The 14,858-nt window shown below is 38.7% G+C and overlaps 1 protein-coding gene across 15 annotated transcripts in view; it reads right to left on the reverse strand.

The window, feature by feature from the left end:
- The window catches only part of SIPA1L2 (signal induced proliferation associated 1 like 2), a 730,143-nt gene that overhangs the window by 287,936 nt on the left and 427,349 nt on the right, over positions 1-14,858 (reverse strand). For all 15 annotated transcript variants that reach the window (XM_053711127.1, XM_053711126.1, XM_053711122.1 and 12 more), the window contains one exon: positions 1,555-1,658. In XM_053711127.1, the coding sequence (XP_053567102.1) occupies positions 1,555-1,658 (104 nt within the window). The remainder of the gene's footprint in view (positions 1-1,554; positions 1,659-14,858) is intronic.

Consider the following 14,858-nt stretch of genomic DNA (forward strand, 5'->3'; position numbering starts at 1 on the left):
TGAACCAAGCTGCAAACACTGGCATACAAAGAGATGATTGTGCAGTTTAGCAGCACAGGACTCTTTCCCTTGGAATACTCCTTACAAAGTACCAAATGAAGAAGTCCCTCACCTAATGAGAGCGGATAATTATAGTGAAACTAATACTGAGAAAAAATGTCAAAATTGCCTGTGTCATTTAAGAACGGAAACTGGGAACACCTCTGTCCTAAGATAAGCTGTGGGTGAACCTCGAAGAAGACCTACTAAACATAAATAATTTAGGTAACCAATGCTGGATTCTTTAAAAAAGATAGAAATATTTCCTCCAACCCTATTATAGTAGAAACCCTTAAAATATGGGATACTATGCATTGTCAATTTCCATCTTTATGCACAAATCCATACCCGATATCTCCTATTTTAAGGAAACAAGGCCTCTCACTTCTCTATTTCCAAAGGGGCTTATTATATTATATTAAACAAATTCTCATATCCCAATATTTCAAATTCTCAATAGTGATGCACTTAAACCTTTTTCAGAGATTTGGGACATGATTTCTTATATTTCTGATTCATCTACTTTAACAAAGGTCACTATATACCCAAATCTTATTTGAAAATGTATGTTCCAAACAACCTCTGACAGAAGGAAAATAATCTCCATTTCATACAAAATTTTGTTATCACGCTACCCAATCTCTCCCATCATATTCTACTTCATGGGTGAAAGACCTAAACATCCCCATTTCTAAAGCACAATGGATAAGAAGTGTAGGGAGTAGGACACCCATAATAGTGACATTTGGTCTGGTTCAATCTCATATTGCTTACCTCTGATATTTTTATCCTCATCAGTCTAACCTTGGTGAATAGACATCTTTTCCTTTCTACACTACTATTGAAATAAGAGATTTTCAACTTGAACTAAACATATACTCTCACACACATACACAGACACCCACCCACACAAGAGAGAAATAACTTTGTGCAATTGCAACATACTGCACATGTCTAATATCCCCCTTTTGACTCAGCTTCAAATCCAGACAGACAAATGGAAACCCAAACTGTCTGGGTCATTCCCAGACAAGTGGTGTAACCCTATTTGGAGCAGTTGAGCACACAGATAAAAAGGCAAGTCATGGTTATTTTGCTAGTATAAAGTGAATTGTTTTTATTTGTTAAAGCCAATTATGGAAATATATGTAGCAGGATTAGCCTTCAGAAGTCTACATTGTGCTTTTAGTATTTTTGTTCTGAAAATTATGGCTTCTATATTTCTCAGAACTAAATTACTTGAAAAGGGAGTCAAAATACATTTACAATATTCTTTCATTATTTATTTATTACTCATAACTAAAAGTCTGAAGGTGTTTGCTATCGCTTTAACAGAGATGTAGCTAATACTGAAATGTTTACTGTACAAATCACAACAAAAAGTCAGACAATGTAAAAGAAGAACAAACAAAGCTCTAGTATGGTTGTTATAAACAGAAAAGGCAGAGATACTGCAAACCCCAATCGTTCCTGGCAACATACAGAAGTCATAAATAATTAAACGTGTAAACATACCTGTTGTCTGTTATTGGGCATATAAGGAAGCATAGTTGACACATGGAACATAAGCTCGTAATCCTTGTATGTTGTGTAAAGGGAATGTGTTCCAGTTGAATCAGCTAAGAAAGAAAAAGCACAGCACAAATAAATACATCACACAATGTTTATACATTTTCTTTAAGCCATTCATTAAGAGAAGCATGGCTGGCTGTCAAATGGAACATGAGCTTGTATTCTTTATATTCTGTCTAAAGGGAATGAGTTCTAGTTGAATCAGCTAAGGAAGAAAAAAAAAAAAAAGCTATAAACCACAAATAAATCAGACATCGGCCTCCATTTATCAAGCAGGGTATGCAGCTCTAGGGGTCAATCTTTAGGAAGCAGCGGTCATCAGACCGTCACTTCCTAACCAGTACGCCAGCTATTAGCTGGCAGATAAAATCACCTTGGGTATGTTCGCCCCGGGGTGATTGACAGCCACTAATTTACTGCCATTAACAAAAAGGTGCACAGATTTTTTATATTTACACTTTTTGAGTCACCAGCTCCTACTGAGCATGTGCAAGAATTCACTGAATATACATATATGCATTTTTGATTGGCTGATGGCTTTAACATGATGCAGTAGGAGTGGAAATAGACATAACTTTAAAATTTTTAAAAAATAAATAAATCTACTACTCATTTGAAGTTCAGACTAAGTACGAAGTATTTTTGTGTTGACTTTTAATCATGCATTTGTTGATTATGCAAATGTACTGGTATTTACTGCCCCTTTAAGGAAAACTGGGGGAAAACTTTGTCAGTACACAGTACACAGTAAAATAGTTTTTATATTAATGTATTCACAATGACTTGTTATACCAGCTGCAGAGTATAAAATGTATGAAAAATTGCATTTTCAGGTTTATTTGTGTATATGAAGTAGCTGGTTTTGTGCTTTTAAACCATAGCCTATTACAAAGATTGAGCTTCAAGTAATATCAGATCTCATAATGTTATGACTTTTAAGTACACAGACTTGCTTCCTTATCTTATATTTGTCTGGAAAACTAAAGCTCAATACATAGAGAGAACAATGGAAAATTATCATTTTATTACTTAACTATCCTGCACCACACTAGGAGTGTCATTTATTCTGCTGGCTGATGGCTGTGTTTACATAGGCTTATCAATAGCTTAGACTCCAGTATCAAAATACCACAGGCTAAATCAGCTATTTCAAAGGCCAAAATAGGTGTAAAGGAGCTACTTTTAAACAATTTAATACACTCCAGCAGGTAAAATGGATCATTGGGAACAATTTAAATGGGAGAAAATGTTTGTGTGAACTGTCCCTTTAAGGGGTTAAAGCGATACTGTACACACAAACATCTCTGTACTTGAAAGTGTTTAATAGCACAGTTTATTTTAAGTTAAATTGAAACGAACAGGAATTCCATACAATATACAAACATACAAACGTACATGCAAAGGAACATTAATTAAAAAATAAATAAATAAAACTGTAAAACATTTTTTGTACTTTCTTTTAGACACAAGAAAGATAAAAATGCACAGTAGTGCTTTTAAAAACGATGTAATTTAAATGCAGCAAATAGCAATAAGAAAACAATTTTTTATCATCTATATATAAAACTTTAGGCATATATATAGATAGATAGATAATTCAAGGCATATTCCTGCAACACTGTACATAAAGTCAATAACAAACATACTGAGGGAGCTGTGGATCCTATCTAAAAATAATTAAACGCAGTGAATACTTACACAGCCTGGTACGCGTATAAAGTACTCTCAGGGGAGTATTTAGAGCCCAAGACGTGCTGCTTTCTCCTACCTATTGTACTTAATTATGCTCACTCTCAGCCTTCCTTTTCTCAAATGTATTGTTGCCTAGTTATTTTATACCAACAGCATAACGTAGCCATCACAAAGAAAAAGTCAGGAGGGATATATTTTATGCATAAGCTGCCCCTTCAAATTTGCCACCCCAGACCTTAGCCTAGTTTGCTTATGCATAAATACATCTCATGGGTACTATATTATTAATACATTTGTTTGCAGCATTATTAGTAAGCAGAAATAGGACAGATCATTATAATTCAAAACTATAAATGACTGGCATCAAATATACAAAAAAAGTGTTTTCCTCACTCAATATCCAATAACATTTAATTTTTTTTTAAAGGGACAGTCAACTCCAAAATTGTTATTGTTTAACCCCTTAACGACCAAGGAAGTACGCCATACGTCCTCAAAAAAAATACAGTTAATGACCAAGGACGTATGGCGTACGTCCTTGGTCTGGAAACCAAGTCCGGTTATTGCAGTGATGCCTTGATATGGAGGCATCCTGCAATAACCCCCCTTGGCCATCCGATGCAGAGAGAGCCACTCTGTGGCCCTCTCTGCACCGGACATCGATATCGGGCACGCACGGGCGCACACGCGCACGGGGGGCGGCAGGCGGGTGGGAACCGCTACACTACAGAAAACAATGAAGTTAAAAGTAAAAAAATAATAATTTTGTAAGTAATAAAAATTTAATCTAAGGGATCTGGAAGGGGTGGGGGGGAAACTACACTACGGAAAAGGGCATTTTTTTAAAAAAAAGGCACATTTTTTACTAAACTGGGTACTGGCAGACAGCTGCCAGTAACCAAGATGGCGCCCATTAAGGCAGAGGGGAAGGGTTAGAGAGTTGTTTGGTGGGGGATCAGTGAGGTTGGGGGCTAAGGGGGATCCTACACATCAGCATATGTAAATATGCTATAAAAAAAAAAAAAAAAAAAAAGGCCAAATACCTTTTATTTTAATACTGGCAGAGTTTCTGCCAGTACTTAAGATGGCGGGGACAATGGTGGGTTGGGGGAGGGATCAGGGGGTCTGATGTTTCAGGTGGGAGGCTGAGCTCTACACTAAAGCTAAAATTAACCCTGCAAGCTCCCTACAAGCTACATAATTAACCCCTTTACTGCTAGCCATAATACACGTGTGATGCGCAGCGGCATTTAGCGGCCTTCTAATTACCAAAAAGCAATGCCAAAGCCATATATGTCTGCTATTTCTGAATAAAGGGGATCCCAGAGAAGCATTTACAACTATTTGTGCCATAATTGCACAAGCTGTTTGTAAATGATTTCAATGAGAAACCTAAAGTTTGTGAAAAAGTTTTTGAAAAAGTGAACTTTTTTTTTATTTCATCATATTTGACGGTGAAATGGTGGCATGAAATATACCAAAATGGGCCTAGATCAATACTTTGGGTTGTCTACTACACGCAACTAAAGCTAAAATTAACCCTACAAGCTCCCTACAAGCTCCCTAATTAACCCCTGCACTGCTGGGCATAATACACGTGCGGTGCGCAGCGGCATTTAGCGGCCTTCTAATTACCAAAAAGCAAAGCCAAAGTCATATATGTCTGCTATTTATGAACAAAGAGGATCCCAGAGAAGCATTTACAACTATTTGTGCCATAATTGCACAAGCTGTTTGTAAATGATTTCAATGAGAAACCTAAAATTGAGAAAAATGTAACGTTTTTTTTAAATTTAATCGCATTTGGGTGTGAAATGGTGGCATGAAATATACCAAAATTGGCCTAGATCAATACTTGGGGTTGTCTACTACACTACACTAAAGCTAAAACTACCCCAAAAAGCTCCCTACATGCTCCCTAATTAACCCCTTCACTGCTGGGCATAATACACGTGTAAGCAACGCCAAAGCCATATATGTCTGCTATTTCTGAACAAAGGGGATCCCAGAGAAGAATTTACAACCATTTATGCCATAATTGCACAAGCTGTTTGTAAATAATTTAAGTTAGAAACCAAAAGTTTGTGAAAAAGTGAACGATTGTTTGTATTTGATCGCATTTGGCGGTGAAATGGTGGCATGAAATATACCAAAATGGGCCTAGATCAATACTTTGGGTTGTCTACTAAAAAAAAATATATACATGTCAATGGATATTCAGGGATTCCTGAAAGATATCAGTGTCCCAATGTAACTAGCGCTAATTTTGAAAAAAAAAAAATGGTTTGGAAATAGCAAAGTGCTACTTGTATTTATGGCCCTATAACTTGCAAAAAATGCAAAACACATGTAAACATTGGGTATTTCTAAACTCAGGACAAAATTTAGAAACTATTTAGCATTGGTGTTTTTTGGTGGTTGCAGATGTGTGACAGATTTTGGAGGTCAAAGTTAGAAAAAGTGTGTTTTTTTTCCATTTTTCCCCATATTTTATAAAAAAAATTATAGTAAATTATAACATGATGAAAATAATGGTATCTTTAGAAAGTCCATTTAATGGCGAGAGAAACGGTATATAATATGCGTGGGTACAGTAATCGAGTAAGAGGAAAATTACAGCTAAACACAAACACCTCAAAAATGTAAAAATAGCCTTGGTCCCAAACGGACAGAAAATGGAAAAGTGCTGTGGTCATTAAGGGGTTAAAAAGATAGATAATCCCTTTATTACTCATTCCCCAATTTTGCACAGCCAACACAGTTATATTAATATACTTTTTACCTCTCTGATTACCTCATATCTAAGCCTCGTGATAGCCCCCTGATCACATGACTTATTTATTATCTATTAACTTGCATTTTAGCCAATTAGTGCAATCTTGTGCCCAACTTCACAGGCATGATTACAATGTTATCTATATGGCCCACATGAATTAGCATTCTCCTGTTGTGAAAAGCTAATAAAAAAGCATGTGATAAGAGGCTGTCTGTAGTGGCTTAAAAACAGGAAGACATTTTGAGGTTTAAATGTTATAAAGTATATTAATATAATAATGTTGGTTGTACAAAGCTGGGGAATGGGTAGTAAAGGCGTTATCTATCTTTTTAAACAATGACAATTTTGGTGTTGACTGTCCTTTTAAGTGTGCCCCTTTTAATGTAAATTGGCCACTATTTTAAGACAGTCATCATACAAATTTTCATTGGCAAGCAGAACAGGCAGTCATTTACAAATAAATGATTATTATTAGTAACATAGTAGAAGTGGTTGAATACAAGTAAAAAACTGACCCCATATCACTGAATTCTGCTTCTAGATAGAAATGTATCAAAGCCATTTTTAAATGAATCTAAGGTATTATCATTCACTACCTCCTTTGGCAACTCTGAGTGTGTGTTGAAAGTACTGTCCGTTTAGCCGAAGAAGGCAAAGAGGAGGTACAAGATTGCTGGATGGAGGTGGTAAAAGATGATTAGACTTTTTGTTTGGAAGTCCTAGGTGGCAAGAATAGTCGTATCAAAACAATATTGCTTTGATACGACTATTCTTGCCACCTGGGACTGTCATAGGGAGCAGGCTTATAGGAGTTCCTCAGCCTGTTGGAGTGTACCTCAGTTACAATTTAGGGCTAAGTGAACTATGAATTCTATACAAGTGGACATGGATACCTAACAGCCAGTTATTAAAGGTCATATGTTATCAAGCAGATGTGAGGATTATAAGAACGTTTGTAAACATGTTTCCTGAATATGACACTTGAGAAATTCTTAATGCATGCTATTTCGTTGACCTTACAGCAAACATGGTGATATTTTGCATATAATGGATGTAATTCCTTTAAAGTTACAGCGTTTACTTTTGAAGATTTGATGATTATGGCCAATTATGTATTGTTCATAAATTACTAAATCAATTTGTGAATGTGTAGTTAAAGAAACATAGATCCTCCATGGTTGACTATGGTGACAGATTCCTGCATGAGAGTTTTTACATGTTGGGTCATTCTCTGGTAGAGGCGATGTTTTTCTTGAAATGGGTATTTAGTCAGATTTTGAGTTGCTTAGACTTTTGGATGCCATATAATACATATATTAGTTTATGTTGGAGGAACCACAAATTTGAATATTTTGTGTGCTAAATTCCTTGTCTTTCTAATAGAGGCTCATGGTTCTCTATTCTATCTATCTATCTATCTATCTATCTATCTAGATATCTATCTATCTATCTAGATATCTATATATGCATGTTTCTTTTACTAAGTTGTTAACAGTTTACATTTTATTTAATTTGCTTAATAATGGTTTTGTTAATTCAAGGAGTTTCCCACATCCTGGGTTGCTCTAAATTTATATTATGGAGAATTAAATTAAGTTCATCTATTCATATTTTGCACCTTGGGATATCTTGCATAAATTTTAAACATAATTACCTTTTTGATGGCTATATTAAAACTATTTTTATGCCTAAGGAACCCTGTGGTGTACCATTCTCTATAATTTATATCTTTATTAATCAATTAATCATTGATTAATGATTATTTTATTGTACTGCAATGCACCGAATGTTCTTCGTAAAGAGATGGATAAAAAGTAATAATTCTTGACGCTTTCCCCTCACTCACTGCCAAGTACAAAAAAGCACCACCCAATATACTTTGGCATTTTGCGCCCTTGCGAGCCTAATTTTGCCTGCGAATTCTAAAGAACAGTCAATTGAAAAAAAGACTATACACCAGGTAAGAAATTTTTTTCCCCTGAAAAAAGGCTGTTACTGCCAGCTGGGGGGATTCCTTGTGTCCACCCTCACTCCCTGACTTCACTATAGCATCCTCTGATCTGCACCCCCTAATTCAAAGGGGTGGTGTTTCACAGTCTATTCTGCTAGACCCCACACACTCTGGATCTTACCATTTATAGACACATGCTTAAAGGTAAAGTGCACTGTAAAAATGTTTTCCCCTTCATGTATTCCCAATGGCTTGTTATACCAGCTGCAGCAAATAAAATGTATAAGAAATTGCTCATTTATGCTTCTTTTTGCAAATGAAATAACTGGATTTGCCCTTTAAAACCACAGCCCATGAAAACACAGCTCATGAAAACTTGCAGACAGATCAGATCTCGTTATCTTATCACTCAAATGCTTCCCTTTCTTATCTCTGTACAATATTTAGAAATAACAATTGAAAATGAACTTTTAGAGCTTTATATCTTCCACCTCCCATTGTGAGTGAAATTTTTTCTACTGGCTGTGTTTACATAGTTTCTCAATAGCCTATACCCAGGTATAGAAACTTTCAGCATAGGCAGGTATACTACAGCCTAAATCAACTATTTCAAATGCCAATATAAAGGTTAAGGAGCTATTTGTAAACAATTTAATACACTCCAGCATATAAAATGGATCATTAGGAACAAATTAAAGGAGAGGAAATTTGCAGGTAAACTGTCCCTTTAACATTATACTCTAAGATAACCAACTTAACTCTTCAGATCGCTGAGAAAACATTGATAAAGGTAGCTTATCTTATTTTTAATACTATTTTTTTGTGGGATATCCCATTTTTACTTAATTATCTTTGATGGATTTTATTTGTTCTACTTTGGAATGCGTTTGTGGCTTCTATAGTATTGATATCTGAGTAGTATAAACAGACGTTTTAACTATTCTATTTTTCCACTTTAGCATAATATTGATGTGTTTATATCTTATGTCATATTAAATTGTTTTTCACTATTAAATTTAAAGTTTTCTCCACTCTAGTATTTCTCTTTGCGCCAGTACATGATCGTGTTTGTTTGTGCTTCGTAAAGAGATCACTTGCAGTATTGTGCACATGCACTGTACCACTTCAGTGTACCCCCCTGTAGCAACATGCAGGAGCATGCTTTAGTTAATATGATTGGCTCCGGTGATACAGTTTGTAATTGGCTGCATTGTATTAAAGGGACAGTCAACCATAGAATTGTTATTGTTTTAAAAGATAGATAATCCCTTTATTACTCATTCCCCAGTTTTGCATAACCAACACAGTTATATTAATGTACTTTTTACCTTTGTGATTACCTTGTATCTAGGAACCTTCTTCCAGCCCCCTGATCACATGACTGTGACTGGTTATTATCTATTGTCTTAAATTTATCATTGTAATTGTGCTACATCTTAAATAACTTTCTGTGCCTGAACACAGTGTTATCTATATAGCCCACGTGTACTTTCTGTCTCTTTGTGTTGAAAAGAGATTTAAAAAGCATGTGGTAAGAGGCAGCCCTCACAGACTTAGAAATTAGCATATGAGCCTACCTATGTTTAGTTTAAACTAAGAATACCAAGAGAAAAAACATAATTTATGCTTACCTGATAAATTTATTTCTCTTGTAGTGTATTCAGTCCACGGGTCATCCATTACTTATGGGATATATTCCCTTCCCAACAGGAAGTTGCAAGAGGATCACCCAAGCAGAGCTGCTACATAGCTCCTCCCCTCACATGTCATATCCAGTCTTTCGACCGAAACAAGACAAGAAAGGAGAAACCATAGGGTGCAGTGGTGACTGGAGTTTTAATTAAAATTTAGATCTTCCTTAAAAAGACAGGGCGGGCCGTGGACTGAATACACTACAAGAGAAATACATTTATCAGGTAAGCATAAATTATGTTTTCTCTTGTTAAGTGTATTCAGTCCACGGGTCATCCATTACTTATGGGATACCAATACCAAAGCCAAAGTACATGGATGATGGGAGGGACAAGGCAGGAACTTAAATGGAAGGAACCACTGCCTGTAGAACCTTTCTCCCAAAAACAGCCTCCGAAGAAGCAAAAGTGTCAAATTTGTAAAATTTTGAAAAAAAGTGTGTAGCGAAGACCAAGTTGCAGCCTTGCAAATCTGTTCAACAGAGGCCTCATTCTTAAAGGCCCAGGTGGAAGCCACAGCTCTAGTGGAATGAGCTGTAATTCTTTCAGGGGGCTGCTGTCCAGCAGTCTCATAGGCCTAAATGTATTATGCTACAAAGCCAAAAGGAGAGACAGGTTGCCAAAGCTTTTTGACCTCTCCTCTGTCCAGAGTACACGACAAACAGGGAAGAAGTTTGACGAAAATCTTTAGTTGCCTGTAAATAGAACTTCAGGGCACGGACTACGTCCAGATTATGCAAAAGTCGTTCCTTCTTTGACGAAGGATTAGGACATAATGATGGAACAACAATCTCCTGATTGATATTCCTGTTAGAAACTACCTTAGGTAAAAACCCAGGTTTAGTACGCAGAACTACCTTGTCTGAATGGAAAATCAGATAAGGAGAATCACAATGTAAGGCCGATAACTCAGAGACTCTTCGAGCCGAGGAAATAGCCATCAAAAACAGAACTTTCCAAGATAAAAGCTTAATATCAATGGAATGAAAGGGTTCAAACGGAACTCCTTGAAGAACTTTAAGAACCAAGTTTAAGCTCCACGGAGGAGCAACCGTCTTAAACACAGGCTTAATCCTAGCCAAAGCCTGACAAAAAGCCTGGACGTCTGGAACTTCTGCCAGACGTTTGTGTAAGAGAATGGGCAGAGCAGAAATCTGTCCCTTTAACGAACTAGCAGATAAGCCCTTTTCTAAACCCTCTTGTAGAAAGGACAATATCCTAGGAATCCTAACCTTACTCCATGAGTAACCCTTGGATTCGCACCAATATAAATATTTACGCCATATCTTATGGTAAATCTTTCTGGTAACAGGCTTCCGTGCCTGTATTAAGGTATCAATAACTGACTCAGAGAAGCCACGCTTTGATAGGATCAAGCGTTCAATCTCCATGCAGTCAGCCTCAGAGAAATTAGATTTGGATGGTTGAAAGGACCTTGTATTAGAAGGTCCTGCCTCAGAGGTAGAGACCATGGTGGACAGGACGACATGTCCACTAGGTCTGCATACCAGGTCCTGTGTGGCCACGCAGGCGCTATCAGAATCACAGATGCTCTCTCCTGTTTGATCTTGGCAATCAGTCGAGGTAGCATCGGAAATGGTGGAAACACATAAGCCATGTTGAAGACCCAAGGGGCTGCCAGAGCATCTATCAGCGCCGCTCCCGGGTCCCTGGACCTGGATCCGTAACAAGGAAGCTTGGCGTTCTGGCGAGACACCATGAGATCCAGTTCTGGTTTGCCCCAACGATGAATCAATTGAGCGAAGACCTCCGGATGAAGTTCCCACTCCCCCGGATGAAAAGTCTGGTGACTTAGAAAATCCGCCTCCCAGTTCTCCACGCCTGGGATGTAGATCGCTGACAGGTGGCAAGAGTGAGACTCTGCCCAGCGAATTATCTTTGAGACTTCCAACATCGCTAGGGAACTCCTGGTTCCCCCTTGATGGTTGATGTAGGCCACAGTCGTGATCTGATGAACCTCAGTGTTGCTAACTGAGGCCAAGCTAGAAGAGCATTGAATATTGCTTTCAACTCCAGATATTTATTGGGAGGAGTTTCTCCTCCTGAGTCCATAATCCCTGAGCCTTCAGGGAGTTCCAGACTGCGACCCAACCTAGAAGGCTGGCATCTGTTGTTACAATTGTCCAATCTGGCCTGCGAAAGGTCATCCCCTTGGACAGATGGACCAGAGAAAGCCACCAGAGAAGAGAATCTCTGGTCTCTTGATCCAGATTTAGTAGAGGGGACAAATCTGAGTAATCCCCATTCCACTGATTTAGCATGCATAATTGCAGAGGTCTGAGATGCAGGCGCGCAAATGGTACTATGTCCATTGCCGCTACCATTAAGCCGATTACTTCCATGCACTGAGCTACTGACGGGCGTGGAATGGAATGAAGGGCACGGCAAGCATTTAAAGTTTTGATAACCTGGCCTCCGTCAGGTAAATTTTCATTTCTACAGAATCTATCAGAGTCCCTAGGAAGGAGACTCTTGTGAGTGGTGATAGAGAACTCTTTTCCACGTTCACCTTCCACCCATGCGACCTCAGAAATGCCAGAACTATCTCTGTATGAGACTTGGCAATTTGAAAACTTGACGCTTGTATCAGAATGTCGTCTAGGTACGGAGCCACCGCTATGCCTCGCGGTCTTAGCACCGCTAGAAGTGAGCCCAGAACCTTTGTAAAAATTCTCGGGGCCGTAGCTAACCCGAAGGGAAGAGCTACAAACTGGTAATGCCTGACTAGAAAGGCAAATCTTAGGTACCGATAATGATCTTTGTGAATCGGTATATGAAGGTAGGTATCCTTTAAGTCTACTGTGGTCATGTATTGACCCTCTTGGATCATGGGTAGGATGGTTTGAATAGTTTCCATTTTGAATGATGGAACTCTTAGGAATTTGTTTAAGATTTTTAGGTCCAAGAATGGTCTGAAGGTTCCCTTTTTCTTGGGAACCACAAACAGATTTGAGTAAAACCCTTGCCCTTGTTCCGTCCGCGGAACTGGGTGGATCACCCCCATTACTAAGAGGTCTTGTACACAGCGTAGAAATGCCTCTTTCTTTGTTTGGTTTGCTGATAACCTTGAAAGATGAAATCTCCCTTGTGGAGGAGAAGCTTTGAAGTCCAGAAGATATCCCTGAGATATGATCTCCAACGCCCAGGGATCCTGGACATCTCTTGCCCAAGCCTGGGCGAAGAGAGAGAGTCTGCCCCCCACTAGATCCGTTTCCGGATAGGGGGCCCTCTCTTCATGCTGTCTTAGGGGTAGAAGTAGGCTTTCTGGCCTGCTTGCCCTTGTTCCAGGGCTGGTTAGCTTTCCAGCCCTGTCTGTAACGAGCAACAGTTCCTTCCTGTTTTGGAGCGGAGGAAGTTGATGCTGCTCCTGCCTTGAAGTTACGAAAGGCACGAAAATTAGACTGTTTGGCCTTTGATTTGGCCCTGTCCTGAGGAAGAGTATGACCCTTACCTCCAGTAATGTCAGCAATAATTTCTTTCAAGCCGGGCCCGAATAAGGTCTGCCCCTTGAAAGGAATATTAAGCAATTTAGATTTAGAAGTCACGTCAGCTGACCAGGAATTAAGCCATAGCGCTCTGCGCGCCTGGATGGCGAATCCGGGGTTCTTAGCCGTTAGTTTGGTTAAATGTACAACGGCATCAGAAACAAATGCATTAGCTAGCGCTTTAAGCTTGACCATAATCTCATTCAATGGAGCTGTGCGAATGGCCTCTTCCAGAGACTCAAACCAGAATGCCGCAGCAGCAGTGACAGGCGCAATGCATGCAAGGGGCTGTAAGATAAAACCTTGTTGAAGAAGGTAACCTTCTAATTTTTTATCCATTGGATCCGAAAAAGCACAACTATCCTCCACCGGGATAGTGGTACGTTTAGCTAAAGTAGAAACTGCTCCCTCCACCTTAGGGACCGTCTGCCATAAGTCTCGTGTGGTGGCGTCTATTGGAAACATTTTTCTAAATATCGGAGGAGGAGAAAAGGGCACACCGGGTCTATCCCACTCCTTGCTAATAATTTCTGTAAGCCTTTTAGGTATAGTAAAAACGTCAGTACACACCGGTACCGCAAAGTATCTATCCAACCTACATACTTTCTCTGGAATTGCAACCGTGTTACAATCATTCAGAGCCGCTAATACCTCCCCTAGCAATACATGGAGGTTCTCAAGCTTAAATTTAAAATTAGAAATCTCTGAATCCGGTCTCCCTGGATCAGATCCGTCACCCACAGAATGAAGCTCTCCGTCCTCATGTTCTGCAAATTGTGACGCAGTATCGGACATGGCTCTCACATCATCAGCGCGCTCTGTCCTTAACCCAGAGCTATAGCGCTTGCCTCTTAATTCTGGTAATTTAGATAATACCTCTGTCATAACAGCAGCCATGTCTTGCAAAGTGATTTGTATGGGCCTCTCTGATGTACTTGGCGCCACAATATCACGCGCCTCCTGAGCGGGAGGCGAAGGTACTGACACGTGAGGAGAGTTAGTTGGCATAACTTCCCCCTCGTTGTCTGGTGATAATTTCTTTACAGATAAAAATTGACTTTTATTCAAAGTGACATCAATACATTTAGTACACATATTTCTATGGGGCTCCACATTGGCCTTCAAACATAGTGAACAAACAGATTCATCTGTGTCACACATGTTTAAACAGACTAGCAATGAGACTAGCAAGCTTGGAAAATCCTTTCAAATAAGTTTACAAGCAATATAAAAAATGCTACTGCGCCTTTAAGAAGCACAAAAAATCGTCACAGTTGAAATAACAATGAACCAAATCAGTTATAGCAACCAAATTTTCACAGTAAATGTATTAAGTTAGCAAAGCATTGCACCCACTAGCAAATGGATGATTAACCCCTTAATACCCAAAAACGGATAATCAATTTAACAATTAACGTTTTTATCACAGTCAAACACACTGTCACAGGTCTGCTGTGACTGATTACCTCCCTCAAAATGAATTTTGAAGACCCCTGAGCTCTCTAGAGACGTCCTGGATCAAGGAGGAAGAAGCAGGAAGACTGTAACTGAATTTTTACTGCGCTAAAATAGGCCCCTCCCACTCATATTACAACAGTGGGAAACCTCAGTTAACCGTTTCTATGCAGAAA

Source organism: Bombina bombina, chromosome 4 (assembly GCF_027579735.1).
Source record: "Bombina bombina isolate aBomBom1 chromosome 4, aBomBom1.pri, whole genome shotgun sequence".
NCBI lineage: Eukaryota > Metazoa > Chordata > Amphibia > Anura > Bombinatoridae > Bombina > Bombina bombina.